The sequence below is a fragment of the Hypanus sabinus genome, chromosome 4 (genome assembly GCF_030144855.1).
Source record: "Hypanus sabinus isolate sHypSab1 chromosome 4, sHypSab1.hap1, whole genome shotgun sequence".
NCBI lineage: Eukaryota > Metazoa > Chordata > Chondrichthyes > Myliobatiformes > Dasyatidae > Hypanus > Hypanus sabinus.
Window position 1 is genome coordinate 187,848,029 of NC_082709.1, and position 25,114 is coordinate 187,873,142.

A 25,114-nucleotide genomic window follows, 5' to 3' on the forward strand; every position below is an offset into this window, starting at 1 on the left:
TGATCAGTTACAAGTTCCTGGGTGCCAACATCTCTGAGGATCTACCCTCCGCCCAACATGTTGCTACAATTACAAAGAAGCCATGACAGTGGCTATATTTTATTCAGAGTTTGAGCAGACTTGGTATGTCAACAAAGACAGTTGCAAACTTTTACTGATGTGTCGTGGAGAGCACTCTAACAGCTTGCATCACTGTCTGGTACGGAAGGGCCACTGCACAGGATGGGGAAAAGCTTCAGTAAGTTGCAAACTCAGCCATTTTCATCATGGGCACCTGCCTCCCCAACACTGAGGACACCTTCAAAAGGCCATGTCTCAAAGGGGCAGGATCTATTATTAAGGACCACCATACCGTCTTCTCATTGCTACCATCAGGGAGGAGGTACAGGAGACTGAAGACACACGCTCGGTGTTTTAGGAACGGCTTCTTCCCCAACGCCATTAGACTTCTAAAACAACCCATTAACATTATATTTCTTATTGTCATTTATAGTTTTCTTAAATATATTGCTCTACACTGCTGCCACAAAGGAACAAATTTCATGATAATATGTGAAAGATAGTAAACCTGATTCCAATACTGTAACACAAGTGAATCTGCAGATGCCGGAAATAAATAAAAACACAAAATGCTGGCAGAACTCAGCAGGCCAGACAGCATCTATGGGAGGAGGTAGTGACAACGTTTCAGGCCAAAACCCTTCATCAGGAGGGTTCATCAGGAGATTCCAATACTGTACTAGTTTTACATGAAATGCTAATTTCTTTGTCCCATAGTTCTCCACTATTTTCTGGAAGCTTTCTGTACAGTCATCCATGAAGCCAAACATAAAATATTCACGCTAATCCATTTTGACTCTGACCTACATCCCTCTGAACCGTCCCTAGACATGTGCCTGCCCAAATGTTGTAATTTGTCACTCCCTTCCGTAGATGCTGCTGTTGTGAAATTTGTTGTTTTGTGGCAGCAATACAGTGCAATATGCATGAATAAGCACTGTAATTTAATATAAGAAATATATACGTAAAAATAAACTCTAAAAAATAGTGCAAAGAGAGAGAAAGAGAAAAATAACCTGATAGTGTACACTGGTTAACTATCCAATCAGAAATCTGATGGCAGAGAAGTAACTGTTCATGAACACTTCCGTTGCCCTCCACACAAAAAACCTTGTCCCTCAGACCTTTGACAATAAATTTTGTAGAGGCATTGGAGAGGGTCCAGAGTCACACGAATAATTCTGGGAGTGAAAAGGTTAATATATGAAGAGTGTTTAATGGCTCTGTGCCTGTACTTGCTGAAGTTTAGAAGATTGTGGAGGGATCTCATTGAAACCTATTGAATATTGAAAGGCGTAGACAAAATTGACATGGAGAGGATGTTTCCTATAGTGAGGGAGTCTAGCACCAGAGGGCAAAACCTCAGAATAGAGAGATGTCTATTTAGAAAAGAGATGAGAATGAGTTTCTTCAGCAAGAGGTTAGTGAATCAATGGAATTCATTGGCACAGATGGCTGTGGAGGCCACATCTTTGAGTATATTTAAAGCAGAAGTTGATTTATTCCTGATCAGTCAGGATGTCAACGATGACGGGGAGAAGGCAGGAGAATGGGGTTGAGAGGGATAGCAAATCAGCACGATGGAATGGCTCGATGGGCAGAAAGACCTGATTCTGCTCCTATGACTTATGCTTTATTAAATTCATTGTTGATCTTTTCCCTTGTTACATTAATTCTATGCCCCCTGGTTTTAAACTGTGTAACCATATAACAATCACAGCACGGAAACAGGCCATCTCGGCCCTCCTAGTCCGTGCCGAACTCTTAATCTCACCTAGTCCCACCTACCCGCACTCAGCCCATAACCCTCCACTCCTTTCCTGTCCATATACCTATCCAATTTTACCTTAAATGACACAACTGAACTGGCCTCTACTACTTCTACAGGAAGCTCATTCCACACAGCTATCACTCTCTGAGTAAAGAAATACCCCCTCGTGTTTCCCTTAAACTTCTGCCCCCTAACTCTCAAATCATGTCCTCTCGTTTGAATCTCCTTGTGAAAAAGTGAAAAAGTTTGTCTAGCACTTCCTCATTTCCCATTGTCCCTGTCTCTGTCTAGAACGGACCCACATTAACTTTTTCTTGCTCCAGTACTCTATAAGACCATCAGATATCAGAGCAGAATTGGGCCATTTGACCCATCAAGTCTGCTCTGCCATTTCATCATGTCTGATCCAATTTTCCTCTCAGCCCCAATCTCCTCCTTTCTCCCAGTAACTCTTCATGCCCTGACCAATCAAGAATCTATCAATCTCTGCCTTAAATATACATAAAGACTTGGCCTCAACAGCTACTTGTGGCAAAGAATTCCACATATTCACCTCTCTCTGGCTAAAGAAATTCCTCCTCAACTCCGTTCTAAAGGGATGTCCCTCTATTCTGAAGCTGTCCCCTCTGAGACTCTCTCAGCACAGGAAATATCCTCTCCACATCCACTCTATCAAGGCCTTTCACCATTCAATAGATTTCAATGAGGTCACCCCTCATTCTAAATTCTAGTGAATACAGGCCCAGAGCCATCAAGAGCTCTTCATGTGACAAGCCATTCAATCCTAGAATCATTTTCATGAATCTCCTTTGTGAGTTATACATACCGTGTTGAGTACCTTGGTCCGGAGGAACGTTGTTTCACTTGGCAGTGGTATGAGAGAGGAACAGGCCCAAACTGATTGGAAAAGTAAGCTAGATGAACGGACGGTAGAGCAAAATTGGATGAAATTCCTGCAAGAAATTAGGAAAGTGCAAGAAAAATATATTCCAAGAAAAAAGAAAATCATGAATGGAAAAATGACACAAATGTGGCTAACAAGGGAGGTTAAGGCTAAAATAAAAGCAAAAGAGGAACAAGGAAGCAAAAATTAGTGGGAAAACTGAGGAATGGACAACTTTTAAAAACTTACAGAAGGAAACTAAGAAAGTCATTAGGAAAGATGAATTATGAAAGGAAGTTGGCAATTGACATAAAAAAGGATACTAAGAGTTTTCTTAAATATATGAAGAGTAAAAGAGTGACACGGGTAGATATAGGACCGATTGAAAATGATGCTGGAGAAATTATAATGGGTAAAAAGGAGATGGTAGAGGAACTAAATGAGTATTTTGCATCAGTCTTCACAGTGGAAGACATTAGCAACATACCTGATAGCCAGAGGTCTCAGGGAATAGAATTAGGTACAGTCAAGATTACTAGAGAGAAAGTGTGTGGGAAGCTAAATGGACGAAGGATAGATAAGTCTCCCGGACCGGATGAGGTGCACCCACGGGTTCTGAAGGAGGTGGCTTTGGAGATTGTGGAGGCATTGGAAATGATCCTCCAGGAATCAATAGACTCTGGCACGGTTCCGGAGGACTGGAAGGTCACAAATGTAGTTCCGCTGTTGAAGAAAGGAGGGAGGCAGCAAAAAGAAAATTACAGACCTATTAGTCTGACATCGGTAGTTGGAAAGTTATTGGAGTCGATCCTCAAGGACGAGGTTATGAAATACCTTGAGGTGCATGACAAGATAGGCCCAAGCCAGCATGGTTTAATGAAGGGAAGATCCTGCCTCACAAAACTATTGGAATTTTTTGAGGTAACCTCAAATAAGATTGACAAGGGTGGCTGTGGATGTTGTGCATTTGGATTTTCAAAAGGCCTTCGATAAGGTGCCACATAAGAGGCTGCTTAATAAGATGAGAGCCCATGGAATTACAGGAAAGATATTGGAATGGGTGGAGCATTGGCTGATAGGCAGAAAGCAAAGAGTGGGAATACTGGGATTCTATTCTGGTTGGTTGCCGGTTACTAGTGGTATTCCGCAGGGGTTGGTGTTGGGGCCACTTCTTTCTACACTGTATATCGATAATTTAGATTATGGATTAAATGGTTTTGTGGCTAAGGTTGCAGATGACACCAAGATAGTTGGAGGAGCAGGAAGTGTTGAAGAAACGGAAAGGTTGCAGAGAGACTTGGTCAGTTTAGGAGGGTGGGCAAAGAAATAGCAGATGAGATACAATGTTGAGAAAGGTACGGTTGTACATTTTGAAAAAGAAATAATCAGGCAGATTATTATTTAGATGGGAAGAAAATTCAAAAATCGGAAGTGCAAAGGGACTTGGGGGTTCTCATGCAGGATACCCTAAAGGTTAACCACCAGGTTGGATTGGCAGTAAGGAAAGCGAATGCTATGTTGGCTAAGAGGAACAGTGTATAAGAGTAAGGAGGTGTGGATGAGGCTCTATGGGGCACTGGTGAGACCTCATTTGGAATACTGTGTGCAGTTTTGGGGCCCCTATCTTAGAAGGGATGTACTGCTGTTGGAGAGAGTTCACAGAAGATTCACGAGGATCATTCCTGGAATACAGGGACAAACACATGAGGAGCATTTGTCAGCTCTTGGATTGTATTCGTCAGAGTATAGAAGAATGAGAGGGGATCTCTTAGAAACATTTTGAATGTTGAAAGGATTGGACAGAGCAGATGTGGAAAGGCCGTTTCCCTTGGTGGGTGAGTCCAGGACAAGAGGCCACAGTCTTAGAATTAGAGGGTACCCATTTAAAACAGAGATGAGGAGAAATTTTTTTAGCCAGAGTGTCGTGGATTTATGGAATTTGTTGCCACATACAGCTGTGGAGGCCCGATCATTGAGGGTGTTTAAGGAGGATTGATATGTATCTGATTAGTCAGGGTATCAAGGGATATGGGGAAAAAGCCGGAAATTGGAACTAGACGGGAGAATAGTTTAGCTCATGGTGGTGTGGTGGAGCAGACTCGATGGGCCGAATGGCCTACTTCTGCTCCTTTGTCTTATGTGTGATCTAGTTTAAAAACAATAAACTGAAGTTGAATGTTAGATGTTTATTCCTCTCTACAGACGCTGCCTGACCTGCTGAGTTCCTCCAGCATTTTGTGTGTGTTTCTAAGGATCTCTCAATGGCTGGAACTAGAACTGACGAATGTGGTGGGTGGTGCCACTCCCTTCCCCAGTCCCGAGCTGGGTTACAATGCACTTCAGATGTCTCTTATCTACAGAACCTTCTCTCTAGTTATGGTATGGTAACTTTACACACTTCATGGAGATGGCATTTGCTCTTTCCTTAGCAAATTCCTTTCCTGAATTCCCAAATGAGACATGGTTTTTTCCAGCTGATTGAGCTGTCGACATGAGATATAGAGACAGACATTCAATGTTTCTGGAGCAACGCCCAGACCGCAGGAATGCACACAAGCCATCTACACTCAGTGGCCACTTTATTAGGTACCCCTGTATACCCTCTTGTTTATGAAAATATCTAATCAGAAAAATCATGTGGTAGCATCTCAATGCATTAAAGCATGTGGACACGGTCAAGAGGTTCAGTTGCTGTTGAGACCAAACATCAGAATGGGGAAGAAATGTGATGTAAGTGACTTTAATGTGGAATGATTGCTGGTGTCAGATGGGGTGATTTGAGTATCTCAGAAACTGCTGATCTCTTGGGATTTTCACACACAACAGTCTCTGGCGTTTTTACAGAGAATGGTGTGAGAAACAAACAAAAAACATCCAGTGAGCAGCAGTTCTGTGGGTGAAAATGCCTTGTTAATGAGAGAGGTCAGAGGAGGATGGCCAGACTGGTTCAAGGTGACAGTAACTCAAGTAACCACACGTTACAACAGTGGTGTGCAGAAGAGCATCTCTGAACGCACAACACATTGAACCTTGAAACGGATGTACAGGTATTAAAACAGCAGAAGACCATGTCAGGTACAGGAGGTAAAGTGGCCACTGAGTGTATGTCACCCCCAACCACATGCAATGCCAATCCCAATCCAAATACCCCCGTCCGTGCTCCTACCTGGAACATACCCCAACAAACCTGTACCCCTATTCACACGGACCAACAGCCCCGTTGGGCGACATCCATGTGAATGGGTTCCGGCCCCGCCCTCACTATTGATTGATATCGCCAGGGATGACGTAAGGACGCCGCGGCCGGCGCGGGGAGGGGTGTGGTCTATGCGTTGCCATGGTTCCGATACACAGAACAACGGTCGCGTTGATAGAGAGGGGAGGGGAAGAGAGAGAGAAAGGGCAGGGGGACAGGGAGGGAGAGTGGGAGAGAGAGTGAGAGAGAGAGAGAGAGCGAGAGAGAGAGAGAAAGGGAAAGAGAGAGAGAGAGAGAGAGAGAGAGAGAGAAAGAGAGAGAGAGAGAGAGAGAGAGGGCAGGGGGACAGGGAGGGAGAGTGGGAGAGAGAGAGAGAAAGGGAAAGAGAGACAGAGAGAGAGAGAGAGAAAGGGAAAGAGAGACAGAGAGAGAGAGAGAGAGAAAGGGAAAGAGAGACAGAGAGAGAGAGAGAGAGAAAGGGAAAGAGAGACAGAGAAAGGGCAGGGGGACAGGGAGGGAGAGTGGGAGAGAGAGAGAGAAAGGGAAAGAGAGAGCGAGAGAGAGAGAGAGAGAGAAAGGGAAAGAGAGACAGAGAAAGGGCAGGGGGACAGGGAGGGAGAGTGGGAGAGAGAGAGAGAAAGGGAAAGAGAGAGCGAGAGAGAGAGAGAGAGAAAGGGAAAGAGAGACAGAGAAAGGGCAGGGGGACAGGGAGGGAGAGTGGCAGAGGAAAGGGAAGGAGCTGGACAGACAGGTTGAGATAGAGAGGGGGGAAAAGCAAGAGACGAGAAGGCCGGATAGAGAAAAAGTAGCAGTTTATAGAGAGAGTCACAGCGGGAGATAGAGGGTAAAATCAGTGTTATGGTGTGATTGAAGAGAAAGATTGAGACATTGAGAGAGAAAAGGAGTGAGAAAGACGGATAAAAGAAGGAATGGGGAGTGATAGAGGACTAGAGGCAACAGGGAAGACTAAATGATTGATTTGGGTAGTTAAAGACACTGAAATAAAGGGAGATTGTTCGGGAAAGAGTGATAGAAGAATAATAAATAACATTAGCATATTGTGGTGTTAGAGGGCTAGAGGAAGACAGGAGGTCTCAGAGAGGGTGAGACAGGAAAAAGTGAGAGCACAGATACCGGGACATCTGTGGTCCGAACAGGTGAGAGTGTGTAGCGGGAAACCTGAGCCAGCAGCATAATGTCACTGACTGAATCTGAGGATCTGGAAGAAGAACAGGGGCCTTATCTAGGGGTGAGTTTACTCGTTGCTTAATTCCTGATTGATTAATCCATAGGAGTAGGCCAAGGAAGGGTCTCAGACTGAAGGGTCCATTATCCCAAACAACACACACACACAAAATGCTGGAGGAACTCAGCAGGCCAGGCACCATCTGTGGAGTGAACAGTCGATGTTTCAGGGTGAGACCCTTCGTCAGGACTGGAAAGGATGAGGAGAAGTCAGAGTAAGAAGGTGAGGGAGGGGAAGAGTAAATAGATGATAGGAGTAACTGGGAGAGAAATAAAGAGCCAGGAAGTCGATTGGTGAAAGAGATAAAGGGCTAGAGAAGAAGGAACTGGAAAGGAAGGGAGCAGGAGCTAGAATGTGAAGATGGTGTGGGAGGGGACAAAGTGCAAGCTGACAGATGCTAGGTGGATGGGTGGGGGATGGGGATGAGAGGTTATAGGTGAAAGAGATAAAGGGCTGAAGGAGAAATCTATTAGGAGAAGACAGTGGGGCATAGAAGAAAGGGAGGGAGGTGAACCAGAGGAAGGAACCCCCTTTTTACTTCATCCCCTTTCCCCCACCCACTCACCTTTCCCTTCAACTCGTCTCACCGATCAACTTCTCACAGATCTCCCTTCTGCCTCTGACGCTGTTAAACCAGGATTTGACTATTCTGGCTTCTTCCTCCTTCCCTTCCTGTCCTGATGAAGGGTCTCAGCCCAAAACAGACTGTTTATTCACTGCCATAGATGCTGCCTGACCTGCTGAGTTCCTCCAACATTTTGTGTGTGTTGCTCAAGATTTCCAGAATCTGCAGAATCTCTTGTATCAGTGATAATAAACCTGATTTGGATTCTGAAATAGTTCCGTCCCCTCCCCCACCACCTTCTCATTCTGGCTTCTGCCCCCTTCCTTTCCAGTACTAATGGATCTCACCCCGAAATGTCAACTGTTTATTCCCTTTCTTAGGTGCTGCGTTCCTCCAGCATTCTGTGCCTGTTGCTCTGGCTTTCCACCATCTGTAGAATCTCTGGTGTCCATGTTTCTTGACAGTCCTTTTCACAGCCTTCCTCCTACGCAGAGCAGCATTTCTCAGAGTCAGATTTTCTAACCTGCTTGTGCCAATGGTTCTTATGCCAGGAATATGAAGGCGAGCGGAATGCAGATAACGAGAGGCATGGGCAAGGGAAAGCGGTGCTGCCCAATGGGGACACCTATGAAGGATCCTATGAGCATGGCAAAAGACATGGCATGGTAAGAACTTCACTAAATGGCTACTGTTCACACTGATAGGCACTTAGACTCAGCACCAAAGCACACAGCACCTGGTTGGTGGGTTCATTGGTCATTGTAGATTGTCCTGTGATTGAACCAGGGTGAAATAGGTGGGTAGCTGGGCAGTGTGGCTTCTCAACTTCACTCACCCCATCACTGAACTGTTCCCACGACCTATCAACTCACTTTTGATGACCCTTCATCTCATATTTTCAATATTTATTGAGTATTATTTTTATTTTGGATTTTTGTATTTGCACAGTTTGTTGTCTTTTGTACATTGGTTATTTGTCTATCTGGTTGTGTGAGGTTTTCATCAATTCTATTGTGTTTCTTTGTATTTACTGTGAATGCCCACAAAAAATGAATCATGTATGTACTTCGTTAATAAATGTACTTTGAACCTGAGCACAGCACTAGGATTATTCCTTTTAGTACTCTGCGTTATCATTGTTCTGTGTATGAAGAGTAGACTTTGTGATGATTCTGATCATATACAAAATACCGATTAAAAATTCATTGATCTTAAACATTAATCCTGTTTCGCTCTCAACAAACTCTGCTGAGTGTTTGCAACATGTTCTCTTTTATTCATTGTGGGCAGAATTTACTCCAGTTTGTGCTCAGCTCTCACATCAGGCCTGTACCTAACTTCCAACTCACTCAGCCCCATTCCACCTATGTACATCCAAGCTCACTCAAACATGATTCTTTCCAGCCTTTCCCGCATAGTTTCATCCCATCCAAATCCCACATCCCACCCTTTTCTCTACAACTTCATCCAGTCCACATCCTATCCGACACAATTTCTGCAGGGTCACCACAGGAGTGTGACGCTATTGCAGCTCAGGATGTTAGAGTTCAGAATTCAATTCTGGAGCTGTCTGTAAGAAATTTGTATGTCCTTTCACTGAGTGCATGGGTTTCCTCCATGTCCTACTGATTGGTTAATTGGTCATTGTAAATTGTCTTGTAATACAGCACCATCATTATGTGCCATGCTGTCTGACGTAGGTGATCATGCTCTTTAACCGTGATTGTTCTTGGCAAATTTTTCTACAGAAGTGGTTTGCCATTACCTTCTTCTGGATGGGTGACCTCAGCTATTATCAATACTCTTCAGAGATTGCTTGCCTAGCATCAGTGGTCACATAACCAGGACTTGTGATATGTACCTGCTACTCACATGAACATCCACCCCTGCTCCCATGGCTTCACATGACCCTGATCAAAGGTGGGGTGGGGGGCTAAGCAGGTGGCCACACCTTCCCCAAGGGTGACCTTCAAGCTCACCGAGGGAAGGAGTGTTTTACACCTCATTTGATAGAGACACATCTCCACCCCGCCACCCAGTGGTTAGGCTAGGGTTAAATAGATGATTTGCTGGGCAGTGCAGCTCAATGGGCCAGGAGGCCTGTTCCACGCTGTGTCTCTAAATAAAAATAAAGTAAACATCATCCCCACCCAAACCAGACCACGCAACACATCCAGATTTGGAGTTAATCCCATGTCTACAGTATAACACTGACCTGTGGTAGCTGTCCTATCAGTCACGAAGCATGAGGTGATTACCCTCTCACTCACAATCAGGCTCTTGGCACCAGCTGTAAATGTCAGTCCTATTTCAAAGACTTTGATTTATGTTGCAGGGAACATACAGATTTAAGAACGGAGCCCGTTATCTGGGAGAATACTTGCAAAACAAAAAGCATGGACAGGGAATCTTCTACTATCCGGATGGGTCTAAGTATGAAGGTGATGTTTCATTGTTGTATTATACAGCAAGCAACAAACTGTGTGTATTTTACAGTAGGAAGGATTTCAAGGCGTTGGAGTGAGCGCAGAAGAGGTTTACCATTATGCTGCCTGGATTAGAGGGCATGTGTTGTATTGAGAGGTTTGCTTGTTTTCTCTGGAACAGGGGAGACTAAAGAGAGAAATGATAGAGGTTTATAAGACTGTGAAATGCATTGATAGAGGAGACAGACGATATATTTTTCCCAAAGTTGAAATATCTAATACTAGAGGGCATTCATTTAAGGTGAGGGGTAATTTCAAAGGAGATGAGAGGGGCAAGTCTTTTACACAGAGATGGTGGGTGCCTGGGGTGGTGGTAGAGGCAGATACATTAGGGACTTTTAGGAAGCATTTAGATAGGCACATGAATGTGAAGAAAATGGAAGGATATGGGCATCTGGTGTAGGCAGAAAGGATTAGTTTATTAGCCATTTGATTACTAATTTAATTGGTTCAGCACATCACTGTGGGCCGAAGGGCCTGTTCCTGTGCTGTACTGGTCTATGTTCTGTGTTAATTATCAGAGCAGTATAAGGTAATAAACGGTATGGTGCTTCACTAGCCCAAACTGAGCCCCGTAAGTGAAGTCCAAAGTGTGAGGGTGACACCAGCTGTGTTCCGACATGAAGCAAGAATCAAGATTTAGACCTCAACCATTCAATTCAGATAATTACATTTTTGTTTCAACAAAATGAAGTGGTGAGGAGCAGAGTTATTGTACAACATTGAGAAAGAGTGATCCGGTGTGTTAACACTATCAAGAGCAACCTTAAAGTGTGATATATGCCGTAAAGCCAGAAGAAAGGAATTTGCAAGGCATTAAGGCTGACTTCAGTGGTTGGGAAGAGGTTGGAATCCATTATTAAGGATGAGCTTTCAGCGTACTTGGAGCCCCATGATAGAGTAGGTCAAAGTCAGCATGGTTTCTTTAAATGGAAATATTGCGTGGCAAATCTGTTGCAATTCTTTGAGGAAATCATCGGCAGAATGGACAAAGGAGAGTCAGTTGATATTGTTTACTTGGGTTTTCAGAAGGCCTTTGACAAGGTACCACATATGAGGCTGCTAAATAAGATAAGAATCCATGGTATTACAGATAAGATACTAGCAAGGATTGAAAATTGGCTGCTTGACAGGAGGTAAATGGTGGAAATAATGGGGTCCTATTCTGATTGGCTGCTGGTGACTAGTATTATGCCACAGGGGTCAGTGTTGACACCAGTTCTTTTCATGGTTATACCCTTTGTCAATGATTTGGATGACAGAATTGATCCTTGTGTCTAAGTTTGCAGATGATACAAAGTTAGGTGGAGAGCCAGAGAGTGTTGAGTAATCAGGGAGTCTGCAGAAAGACTGGGATAGATTGGAAGAATGGGCAAAGAATTGGCAGATGGAATATAATGTACGGAAGTATATGGTCATGCACATTGGTGAAATGATTAAAGGCATTGACAATTTTATAAGTGGGGGGGGAAATACAAAAATCAGAGGTGAAAAGGAACTTGGTGTCCTTATGCAGTTTTACCTAAAGGTTACCTTGCAGGTTGAGTCTGTGGTGAGGAAGGCAAATGTGATGTTAGCATTCATTTTGAGAGGACTAAACTATAAAATAATGTAATGCTGATGCTATATAAGGCATTGGTCAGACAGTACTTGCAGTATTCTGACCAGCTTTTTGCCCCTTATCTAAGAAAAGATGTGCTGGCATTGGAAAAGGTCCAGAGGAGGTTCACAAGAATTATTCCAGGAGTTAAAGGGTTAATGCATTAGGACAGTTTGATGAATCTGGGTCTGTACTCGCTGGAGTTTAGAAGAATGAGGAGGGAGGAGGAGGTGCTTGCTGTCTTGAGGCAAATCAGAGTAGATAAATCCCCAGGACCTGACAGGGTATTCCCTCGGACCTTGAAGGAGACTAGTGTTGAAATTGCAGGGGCCCTGGCAGAAATATTTAAAATGTCAATATCCACGGGTCAGGTGCCAGAGGATTGGAGGATAGATCATGTAGTTCTGTTGTTTAAAAAAGGCTCAAAAAGTAAGCCGGGAAATTATAGGCCGGTAAGTTTGACATCAGTATTCAGTAATTTATTGGAAGGAATACTAAGAGATAGGATCTACAAGTATTTGGATAGACAGGGACTTATTAGAAAAAGTCAGCATGGCTTTGTGCATGGTAGGTCATGTTTAACCAATCTATTAGAGTTTTTCGAGGAAGTTACCAGGAAAGTGGATGAAGGGAAGGCAGTGGATGTTGTATACATGGATTTCAGTAAGGCCTTTGACAAGGTCCCGCATGGGAGGTTAGTTAGGAAGATTCAGTCGCTAGGTATACATGGAGAGTGAATTGGATTCGACATTGGCTCAATGGAAGAAGCCAGAGAGTGGTAGTGGAGGATTGCCACTCTGAGTGAAGGCCTGTGACAAGTGGTGTGCCACAGGGATCAGTAATGGGTCTATTTTTATTTGTCATCTATATCAATGATCTGGATGATAATGTGGCAAATTGGAGTAATCCACCCTAATTTGCCTCAGGACAGCAAACACCTCCTCCTCTGTAACCTGTATAGGGTCCATGAAGTTGATGCCACTTTGCCTCATTTCTATAGACTCTGTTTTCAACCCATAACCTTTAACGTCCTGACTAACCAAGAATTTATCAACCTTCACTTTAAGGATAGTCAGCATGGCTTCATGCAAGGTAGATCATGTCGAACCAATCTTATAGAGTTTTTTGAGGAAGTTACAAGGAAAGGTGAAGAAGGCAAGGCAGCAGATTTTGTCTACATGGACTTTAGCAAGGCATTTACAAGGCTCCACATTGGAGGTTGATCTCAAAGGTTCAGTTACTCAGCATTCAAGATGGGGTATTAAATAGGATTAGATATTGGCTTTGTGGGGGGAGCCAGAGAGTGGTAGTAGAGGGTTGTTGTTGTTGTTGTTGTTTGCCATCTATATCAACGGTCTGGATGATAATGTGACTAACTGGATCAGCAAATTTGCAGATGACACCAAAATAGAGTGTAGTGGACAACTGGAAAATGGGCTGAAAATGGCAGATGGAATTTAATGCAGACAGGTGTGAGGATTTACACTTCGATAGGACCAACCAGGGTAGGTCTTACGCAATAAACTGTAGGGCACTAAGGAGTGCAGTAGAACAAGGAGATCTGGGAATACAGATCTATAATTCATTGAAGGTGATGGCACAGATAGGATGAATGCACATCCAGTCTTTATCCAGCATTGGAGATTCAAGGTTTAGGGTGAGAGGGGAGGCTTTAAAGAGGAAACTAAGTGCAGCAGTTTCACACAGAGATCGGTCCATTTACGAAATGAGCTGCCAGAGGAAGTTTTTGGGGCAGGCATAATAACAATGTTTAAAAGACTTGGGTAGGTAATGGATAAAAGTTACAGAGGGATATGGATCAATTATCTCATCCTCAAGACATCATTACAGGAGTTCCTCAGGGGAGTGTCCTAGGACCAGCCATCTTCAGCTGCTTCATCAATGACCTTCCTTCCATCATAAGGTCAGAAATGGGGATGTTCGCAGATGACTGCACAATGTTCTGCACCATTCTTGACTCCTCAGATAGTGAAGCAGTTCATACCCAAATGCAGCAGGACCTGGACAATATCCAGGCTTGGGCTGACAAGTAACATTCGAACCATGCAAGTGCCAGGCAATAACCATCTCCACCAAGAGAGGCTCTAACCGTCGTCCCTTGACATTCAGTGGCGTCACCATCACTGAATCCCCTGCTATCAACATCACGCGGGTTACCATTGACAGGAAACCAAACTGGTCTACCATGGCTACCAGAGCAGGTCAAAGGCTAGGAATCCTGCGGTGTGTAACTCACCTCCTGACTCCCCAAAGCCTGTCCACCATCAACAAGGCTCAGGTCAGGAGTGTAATGGAATACTCGCCACTCGCCTGGATGAGTGCAGCTCCATCAACACTCAAGAAGCTTGACACCATCCAGTACAAGGCAGTCCATTTGATTGTTCCCCCTTCCACATGCATCCAATCCCTCCACCATCAACAAACAGTTGCAGCAGTGAGTACTATCTATAAGATGCACTGTAACAACACACCAAAGTTCCTAATGCAGCACCTTCCAGACCCACGACCACTACCATCTAGAATGACAAGAACAGCAAATACCTGAGAACCTCACCACTTGGAAATCCCCCAAGTCACTCACCAAGCTGACTTGGAAACATATCACTGTTCCTTCATTGTCACTGGGTGAAAATCATGGAATTCCCTCCCTAACAGCACTGTGGGTGTACCTACACCTCAGGGACTGCAGCGGTTCAAGAAGACAGCTCATCACCACCTTCTCAAGGGCCACTAGGCATGGGCATCAAGCGCTAGCTTAGCTGGCGACACCCACATCCCGTAAATGAAGAAATAAAAACATCTGTGTGTGTAGTTTTTCATTGATTATACAGTAAACTGTTTTATTTTGAATACCTACAAGAAAATGAATCTGAAGGCTGTTTATGGTGACATATATGTATTTTGATAATAAATTTACTTTGAACTTTTGAACTTTGAAACACAGGAAAAGGGACTAGCTTAGGTGGGAATCTTGGTCAGTATAAACCAGTTGGGCTGAAGGGCCTGTTCCTGACTGGTTTGGCTCGAAGTAAGTGGGTTAGGACATTGCAGAAAAACATGAGTGAATGTTGAAGGGTTACCTTAATGGCAAAGCAGATCATTTTTCCAAATGGTGAATGATTGAAAGGTGTTGGTGTTCAGAGGGATCTTGGTGCCCTTGTACACAAAACACTGAAAGTTAACATGCAGATACAACCAACTATTATCTAAGCTAATTGTTGGAGGATTTGTAGGAAAGAGTGATTCAGAATCTGGTTTATTAACACTGATGTTAGTCCTGCTAGACGTTGTTGGTGCTGGAATGTGTGGCAACACTCGCAGGCTACCCCCAGCGCAACCTTGGGCTGTGTTGGTTATGAATCCAAATGACGCATTTCACAATATGTCTCAATGTACATGCGATAAGTAAATTAATCTATTAATTACAAAAATAGTGTAACAAAAAAACTATAATGAGGTAGTGTCCATGGGTTCACTGTCCATTCAGAAATCTGATGGCAGAGGGGAAGAAACTGTTTCTGAATCATTGAGAATGTGTCTTCAGGCTCCTGTACCACCTTTATGATAGTATTAATGCGAAGGGTACAGTTCTGATTGCAATTATACCAGCTCCTGGAGACACACCTGGAATATTTGATGCAGGTATAGTCTTCCCCCTTTTGATGAAAGGAGCCTTTAATACGTAACATACAGCAAAGAGCTCAATTTCTCACTTGTGATCTTATGACACTTTTCTATCTGTGATGATACAGGGAATTGGGCAAATGATCAGAGGCATGGAGACGGAACTTACTACTATCCAAATGGTGATACATACAGTGGAGAATGGCTTGCTCACCAAAGGTAAGCCAAAGTCGTACTAGAAAATGCCACAGGACGATTCAGGGAGAATGTTAAACTCTGAGCTTTTCACATTCTCTCACAGCTGAGAACTGCTTGTTCTTGCCGGCAACACCCATGCACCATCAATTTACAGGCATGTCCTCAGGGACTTGGGCTATTTTATTTTTGCATGACTGTACAATATGTTTACTACTATCTTGTATGTGCCTTGTGCTATTTATGACTGTTACTACTGTCTTTTGCATCTTAACCCCGGTGGAACACTGTTTCATGTGGCTGTATTCATGTATGAGTGAATGATAATTAAATTTGAACTTTTCTGAAGTTTCATTGAGTTCTGGGATAGGCAGAATATCATGTATTGATAGGGTTACAATAGTCCTACAATTGGCTCATCTGAGGTGGTTTTCTCACCTGCTCAAATAAAGATGACTTCATATGTCCCTGCCTGAATCCACTTTCTACATGTATTCTAAATCACTGGATCTATTGGTGAGGGCCTCTGTTGGTCAGAGTTGACCATGGATATTGCATCCTAGCTGTCTAGAGATGCAAGCCTGTGCAATACAATATAGAGAGCAAGCTGTTGCCCGTGTAGCGAGCTCACTCACTCCATGCATCTAAAGAAACCCAAAGGAACGGCAGAGACTGATATAGTTTGGTAGCAGCAGCATCATAGGAGTTGCCAGTCAGCATTGACTCAGTGTTGGACTGTCTTGGGGACTCCAGCTCCAGACTTTTCCCTCGAGGTTTACTCCCGAAGCCTTCCCCACGAGACGGTGTAGCTGCAAGGCAGCATAGGTCTGAGATCAGCGTTTTCCTTCTCCTAGGTGAGCTGCCAACCACAACTGATGAGTCCTATCTGCCTGAAGCAACTGGTTTTAAGGTGTCAGTAACCCACCATTGCCACCTCTCCTGAATCTATTAGTATCTCCCTACTTTAATGTTTCCATTAACTGTGTTTACAATGCCATACTACTCACATACTGTAGATTTGTAGCTTTTAAACTGATTATCTATGTTGTGTGTAAATATGCTGAATAGCTGTGACCATCAGTCACATCCTTTCAACTGCATACTTATGCTCTGTTTTCTTTCCCACTTCTTATGTGGAATATGAATGAGATTCTTTTAACAGTTTGCATTCAATTGTCAATTGGAGTACAGATTACAGCAGGAGATAGAAAATGCATGCCAAAACGGTAATGTTACAATTGTCAAGAGGCACTTCAATATGCAGGTAGATTGTGAAAATCAAGTTGGTGCTGGATTCCAGGAGGGGGAATTTCTAGAGTGCCTAAGAGATGACTTTTTAGAGCAGCTCATGGCTGAGCCCACCAGAGGATCAGCAATTCTCGATTGTGCAATGAACCTGAGTTGATTAGAGAGCTTAAGGTAAAAGAACCCTTAGGGTCATGTGATCATAATATAATCAAATTCGCCCTGAAATTTCAGAAGGAGAACGCTGAAGTCAGATGTATCAGTATTACAGTGGAGTAAAGAGAATTAGAGGCATGTGAGAGGAGTTGGCTAGAATTAACTGGAAAAGAACACTGGCAGGGATGTCAGTAGAGCGGCAAATGGCTGGAATTTCTGGAAGCAATTTGGAAGGCACAAGATATATAGATCCCAAAGAGAAAGAAGTACTCTAAAGGAAAGATAACACAACAATGGATAACAAGAGAAGTAAAAGCCAACATAAAAGCTAAAGAGTGGGCATATAATATAGGAAAAAATTATGGGAAGTTAGAGGATTAACAAGTTTTTAAAAACCAACAGAAGGCAACTAAAATAGTTATTAAGAAGGTAAAAATAGAATACAAAAATAAGCTGGCCAATAATATTAAGGAGGATATCAAAAGATACTTCAGAGATGTAAAGTGTAAAAGAGAGGTGATAGTGGCTATCACACTGTTGGAAAACAATGCTGGAGAGGTAGAAATGGTGGATGAACTGAATAAGTATTTTGCATCAGTCTTCACTGTGGAAAACACCAGCAGTATGGTAGAAGTTCCAGATGTCAGGCATCATGAAATGTCTGAAGTTAGCATTAACAGAGACCAGGTTCTTGGGAAACTGAAAGGTCTGAAGGTAGTTAAGTCACCTGGGCCAGATGGTGTACACCCCAGAGTTCTGAAAGAGGTGACTGAAGAGATTGTGGAAGCATTAATTATCATCTTTGAAGAATTACTAGATTCTGAAATGTTTCTGGAAGACTGCAAAATTACGAATGTTATTCCACTTTTCAAGAAAGGAGAGAGGCAGAAGAAAGGAAACTATAGACCAGTCAATCTAACCTCGGTGGTTTGGAAGATGTTGGAATCAATTATTAAGGATGAGATCTCTGGGTACTTGGAGGCACATGATAAAATAGGCCATAGTCAGCATGGTTTCCTCAAGGAAAAATCTTGCCTCACAAACCTGTTGGAGTTCTTTGAAGACATAGCAAGCAGGATAGACAAAGGAGAAATTGGTTGATGTTGTATATTTGGATTTTCAGTAGGCCTTTGAGAAGGTGCTACACATGAGGCTACTTGACCATTTATGAGCTCATGGAATTACAGGAAAGATTCTTGCATGGATAAAGCAGTGGCTACTGGACAGGAGGCAAAGAATGGGAATTTCTGGTTGGCTGCTGGTAACTAGTGATGTTCCACAGAGACCTGATTGGGACTGATTGTTTTAACGTTATACGTCAATGATTTGGATGATTGAATTGATGGCTTTGTTGCAAAATTTGCAGACAATATGAAGGTAGGTAGAGGAGCAGGTAGCTTTAAGGATGTGGAGAGGCTACAGAAGGACTTAGATTAGAGAATGGGCAAAGAAATAGCAGATGAAATACAGTGTCAGTAAGTATATGGTCATGCACTTTGGTAGAAGAAATGGAAGGGTTGACTTATTTTCGAAATAGAGCAAAAATACAAAAAAGCTATGGTGCAAAGGCAATTGGGAGTCATTGTACAGGATTCCCTGAAGGTTTAATTTGCAGGTTGAGTCTGTGGTGAGGAAGGCAAATGTGATGTTAGCTTTCATTTCAAGAGGACTGGAATATAAAAGCAAAGATATAACGTTGAGGATTTATAAAGCACTGGTAAGGTCTCACTTGGAGTATTGTGAGCAGATTTGAGCCCCTTATCTCGAAAGAATGTGCTGAAATTGGTGAGAGTTCAAAGGACATTCACAGAAATTATTCCAGGATTGAACAGCTTATCATATGAAGAGCGTTTGGTGCCTCTGGGCCTGTATTCACGAGAATTCAGAGGAATGAGAGGTGACCTCATTGAAACCTATCGAATGGTGAAAGGTCTTGATAGAGTGGATGTGGAAGGGATAGTTCCAGTGGTGGGAGAGTCTTAGATCAGAGGCTGAGATACATCTTTTAGAACAGAGATGAGGAGGAATTTCTTTAGCCAGAGAATGGTGAATCTGTGAAATTCTTTGCCACAGGCAGCTATGGAGGTCAAGTCTTTCTGTATATTTAAGGCAGAGGATGATAGATCCTTGAATGGTTAGGGCATGAAGAGATACGGGGAGAAGGCTGGAGATTGGGACTGAGAAGAAAATTGAATCAGCCATGATGAAATGGCAGAGCAGACTCGATGAGCCAAATGGCCTAATTTTGCTACTAAATTTTATGGCTTATGGGCTTATGTGTTACGTTTCCCTAGCATTGGGTGTAGAAATGTTATTTTCCTTGTATTCTTAAAGTACTTAACTTTTTTTATGTTTGCTTGTATTTTTATATAATCACCTCCATACATGTAATGTTCAGTTAATTTTCTAGTAATTACGGTACCGTTGCTTCTGTATTTTTCTAAATACTCGTTAGTTTTCTGTAGCAAGCATTACACTACTTGAATCTGGCTACTTTATACGTTAATTGTTATCACTAGAATTCTGTTATCTGCTCTGAGTGTGAGACAATCACAAATGATATTTGCTTTCTATTTTATTTTCTTTATTCTCCTGGATCCTCTCTATTGTTCATTTTCCATTCTTGTAACACTTAATAAAACAGCCATAAGCATTTCTGAAAAAACTTTGGATCACAATGCACCAGGCAGTAAGCCCTCTGCACCCAAGGACAAGCGACACAGTGAGCAGAAAGTAAAGCAAAAAGTAACCCTTTCATTTCCAGGATAATTCTCATGAAACTCCTCAGGACCTTCTCCAATGCTGGTACATCTTTTCTTGGATAAAGAGCCCAAAACTACTCTCAATACTCCAATATGATCTGACCAATGTCTTATAAAGCCTCAACTTTACATCCTTAACTGTTAAACTGTATGTTCATGGGAAACCTAATCAGAATATCTTCCATTGTTCCCCAAATCACCTTCAATTTCATGAGTTACTAGCTAATAGTCCATAGATTTTATTTCTTATTTAGTCTTAATTTCAGAAGACTTCAGCAGTAAGTTCATATAAATAATGTTCAGAAATATTCCCTTAGCCAGTACATCAGATATATGGTCAGAAAGATTTGAAAGTAATTACCAAACCTTCACAAATCTTTTCATTTCCTTTACAAAGGTATTCAGCTACACGATGCATTTCCATATAATTATTCAAATCATCACTGATGGATAGTGGAATGGCTGACAGGCAGGAGGCAGCAAGTGGGAATAAAGGGGGCCATTTCTGGTTTGCTGCCTGTGACTTTTCGCATTGTTTGTCAATGATTTAGATAATGGAATTAATGGCTTTGTAGCAAAGTTTGCAGATGATATGAAGATAGGTGATGTATAACATGTATAGGCAACAGGGAGGAAACAAGATGCTTGAGGAGTATAAAAAGAGTAAAAAAAATACTTAAGAAAGAAATCAGGAGGGCCAGAAGAAGACATGAGGTTGCTTTGGCAGTCAGGGTGAAGGATAATCCTAAGAGCTTCTACAGGTATGTTAAGAGCAAAAGGATAGTAAGGGATAAAATTGGTCCTCTTGAAGATCATGGATGGAATCAAAAGAAATGGGAGAGATATTAAATGGGTTTTTTGCATCTGTATTTACTAAGGAAACTGGAATGGAGTTTATGGAAACAAGGCAAACAAGTAGGGAGGTTATGGAACTTATATAGATTAAAGAGGAGGAGGAGGTGCTTTCTGTCTTGAGGCAAATCAGAGTAGATAAATCTCCAGGATCTGACAGGGTATTCCCTCGGACCTTGAAGGAGTCTAGTGTTGAAATTGCAGGGGCCCTGGCAGAAATATTTAAAATGTTGATATCCACGGGTCAGGTACCGGAGGATTGGAGGATAGCTCATGTAGTTCCGTTGTTTAAAAAGGCTCAAAAAGTAAGCTGGGAAATTATAGGCCGGTAAATTTGATGCCAGTAGTAGGTAAATTATTGGAAGGAATATGAAGAGATAGGATCTACAAGTATTTGGATAGACAGGGACTTATTAGAAAAAGCCAGCATGGCTTTGTGCGTGGTAGGTCATGTTTAACCAATCTAATAGAGTTTTGCGAGGAGGTTACAAGGAAAGTGGATGAAGGGAAGGCAGAGGATGTTGTCTACATGGACTTCAGTAAGGCCTTTGACAAGGTCCTGCATGGGAGGTTAGTTAGGAAGATTCAGTCACTAGGTATACATGGTGAGGTAGTAAATTGGATTAGACATTGGCTCAGTGGAAGAAGCCAGAGAGTGGTAGTGGAGGATTGCTTCTCTGAGTGGAGGCCTGTGACTAGTGGTGTGCCACAGGGATCAGTGCTGGGTCCATTTTTATTTGTCATCTATATCAATGATCTGGATGATAATGTGGTAAATTGGATCAGAAAATTTGCTGATGATACAAAGGTTGGAGGTGTAGTGGACAGTGAGGAAGGTTTTCAAAGCTTGCAGAGAGATTTGGATCAGCTGGAGGAATGGGCTGAAAAATGGCAGATGGAGTTTAATGCAGACAAGTGGGAGGTATTGCACTTTGGAAGGTCAAACCAAGGTAGAACATACAAGGTAAATGGTAGGACACTGAGGAGTGCAGTAGAACAGAGGGATCTGGGAGTACAGGTCCATAATTCCCTAAAAGTGGCTTCACAAGTAGATAGGGTCGTTAAGAAAGCTTTTGGTACATTGGCCTTTATAAATCAAAGTACTGAGTATAAGAGTTGGAATGTAATGGTGAGGTTGTATAAGACATTGGTGAGACCAAATTTGGAGTATTGTGTGCAGTTTTGGTCACCTAATTACAGGAAGGATATTAATAAGGTTGAAAGAGTGCAGAGAAGGTTTACAAGGATGTTGCCGGGACTTGAGAAACTGAGTTACAGAGAAAGGTTGAATAGGTTAGGACTTTATTTAGAAGAATGAGGGGAGACTTGATAGAGGTATATAAAATTATGATGGGTATAGATAGAGTGAATGCAAGCAGGCTTTTTCCACTGAGGTTAGTGGAGAAAATATCCAGAGGACATGGGTTAAGGGTGAAGGGGGAAAAGTTTAAAGGGAACATTGGGGGGGGTCTTCTTCACTCAGAGAGTGGTGAGAGTGTGGAATGAGCTGCCAGATGAAGTGGTGAATGCAGGCTCACTTTTGACATTTAAGAAAAACTTGGACAGGTATATGGATGAGAGGATTTTGGAGGGATATGGCCCAAGTGCAGGTTACTGGGACTAGGCAGAAAAATGGTCCGGCACAGCCAAAAAGGGCCAAAAGGCCTGTTTCTGTGCTGTAATGTTCTATGGTTCTATGGTTAGGTAGTGCTGAGGAAGTAATGCGATTGCAGAAAGACTTAGACTAATTGGAAAAATGGGCAAAAAAGTGGCAGATGGTATACAGTAAAAATCAAAATGCAAAAATACAACTGCACATGCTGTGGATCAAAGAATACATACACAACGCTGGAAGAACTCAGTAGGTCAGGAAGCATCCATGAGAAAAGAGTAGCCAACGTTTCGGGCCGAGACCCTTCATCAGGAATGGGGGGGAAGAGAGGGCTGAAGCCCAGTAATAGAGATAGGGGAGGGGGTAGGGCCTAGAGGCGCCAGATGGAAAACCAATCAGAGGAAATATAAAGGGGGAGGGGGAGGGGATAAGCATGAAAGAACTGTAGAGATAAAGAAGCAGAAAGTTGAAAGGGGAGAGAGGCAGAGAGGGGCCTGAGATAGGGGAAGGGGGAGGGGGAGGGAATTACCGGAAATTGGAGAATTCAATGTTCAACCCACCAGGCTGGAGGCTACCCAGAACAGGTGTTGCTCCTCCAACCTGAGTTTGGTCTCATCATGGCAGTAGAGGAAGCCATGTATGGACATATTTAGATGGGAATGAGAGGCAGAGTTGAAGTGGGTGGCAACCGGGAGATCCTGTCTATTGTGACCGACGGAGCGTAGGTGCTTGACGAAGCGGTCCCCCAATCTGTGTTGGATCTCGCCGATGTAGAGGAGGCCGCACTGGAAGCACCGGATGCAATAGACGACTCCAGCTGACTCGCAGGTGAAGTGTTGCCTCACCTGGAAGGACTGTCTGGGGCCCAGAATGGTGGTAAGGGGGGAGCTGTGGGGACAGGTGTAGCACCACCAGTTCCCCAGCACCACCACACTCCTCCGGTTGGCGGAGCTTGTTCTAACTCTCAATAACTTCTCCTTTGGTTCTTCCCACTTTCTCCAGATCAAGGGCGTAGCCATGGGCACTCGCATGGGCCCCAGCTATGCCTGTTTCTTTGTGGGTTATGTGGAACAGTCTATGCTCTAAATCTATACTGGCACTACTCCCCAACTTTTCCTCCGCTACATTGACGATTACATTGGTGCTGCTTCCTGCACCCATGCTGAGCTCTTTCACCCAGCCCTTAAATTCACTTGGTCCATCTCGGACACTTCTCTCCCCTTTCTTGATCTCTTGGTCTCCATCTCTGGAGACAGACTATCCACTGACATCTTCTACAAACCCATTGTCTCCCATAACTATCTTGACTATACCTCTTCCCACCCTGCCCAATGCAAAAATGCCATTCCCTATTCCCAGTTCCTCTGTCTCCGCCACATCTGCTCCCAGGATGAGGCTTTCCATTCCAGGACTTCTCAAATGTCCTCTTTCTTTCAGGATCATGGTTTCCCTTCTGGCATCATCAAAGATGTCCTCACTCGCATCTCCCTCACTTCCGGCATTTCAGCCCTTAACCCATCCTCCCGTCACCACAATAGGGACAGGGTTCCCCTTGTCCTCACCTACCACCCCACCAGCCTCCAGATCCAGCATATTATCTTCCTCAACTTCCGCCACCTTCAACAGGACTCCACCACCAAGCACATCTTTCCCTCCCTACCCCTCTCAGTTTTTCGCAGGGATCGTTCCCTATGAGACTACCTGGTCCACACGTCCCTCCCCACAGAACTCCACCTGGCACTTATCCCTGCAAGTGCAAATGCTACACCTGTCCCCACACCTCCCCCCTTACTACCATTCCGGGCCACAGACAGTCCTTCCAGGTGAGGCAACACTTCACCTGCGAGTCAGCTGGAGTTATCTATTGCATCCGGTGCTTCCAGTGCGGTCTCCTCTACATCGGCGAGACCCGACACAGATTGGGGGACCGCTTCGTCGAGCACCTACGCTCTGTCCATCACAATAGACAGGATCTCCCGGTTGCCACCCACTTCAACTCTGCCTCTCATTCCCATCTAGATATGTCCATTCATGGCCTCCTCTACTGCCATGATGAGGCCAAACCCAGGTTGGAGGAGCAACATCTCATCTACCGTCTGGGTTGCCTCCAGCCTGGTGGTATGAACATTGAATTCTCCAATTTCCGGTAATTCCCTCCCCCTCCCCCTTCCCCTATCTCAGGCCCCTCTCTGCCTCTCTCCCCTTTCAACTTTCTGCTTCTTTATCTCTACAGTTCTTTCATGCTTATCCCCTCCCCCCCCCCCTTTATCTTTCCTCTGATTGGTTTTCCACCTGGCGCCTCTAGGCCCTACCTCCTCCCCTATCTCTATTACTGGGCTTCGGCCCTCTCTTCCCCCCCCCCCCCAATTCCTGATGAAGGGTCTTGGCCCAAAACGTTGGCTACTCTTTTCTCATGGATGCTGTCTGACCTGCTGAGTTCTTCCAGCGTTGTGTACGTATTCGGTGGAATACAGTGTTGGGAAATGTATGATAATGCATTTTGGTAAAATGAACAATAGTGCAGACTAGTATCTAACTGGGGAGAAGGTTCAAATATCAGAGGTGCAGAGAGACTTGGGAGTCCCTGTGCAAGACTCCCAAAGGTTAATTTACTGGTTGAATCTGTGGTAAAAAAAGGCAAATGGAATGTTGGCCTTTATTTCAAGAGGAATAGAATATAAAAGCAAGGAGACAATGCTGAGCCTTTATAAGACACTAGTCAGGCTGCACTTGGAGTCTTGTCAACAGTTTTGGGCCCCGTATCTCAAAAAGGATGTGTTGTCATTGGACAGAGTGCAGAGGAGGTTCACAAGGATGATCCCAGGAATGAAGGGGTTAAC

At 43.6% G+C, this 25,114-nt stretch overlaps 1 protein-coding gene across 1 annotated transcript in view; it reads left to right on the forward strand.

Moving 5' to 3' along the window:
* Nucleotides 1-6,543: 6,543 nt before the first annotated feature.
* Nucleotides 6,544-25,114, forward strand: part of rsph1 (radial spoke head component 1) — a 36,104-nt gene continuing 17,533 nt past the window's right edge. The window contains exons 1-4 of the mRNA XM_059969009.1: nucleotides 6,544-7,159; nucleotides 8,273-8,386; nucleotides 10,057-10,162; nucleotides 15,581-15,671. Coding sequence (XP_059824992.1) covers nucleotides 7,106-7,159; nucleotides 8,273-8,386; nucleotides 10,057-10,162; nucleotides 15,581-15,671 — 365 coding nt within the window. The 5' untranslated portion in view covers nucleotides 6,544-7,105. The remainder of the gene's footprint in view (nucleotides 7,160-8,272; nucleotides 8,387-10,056; nucleotides 10,163-15,580; nucleotides 15,672-25,114) is intronic.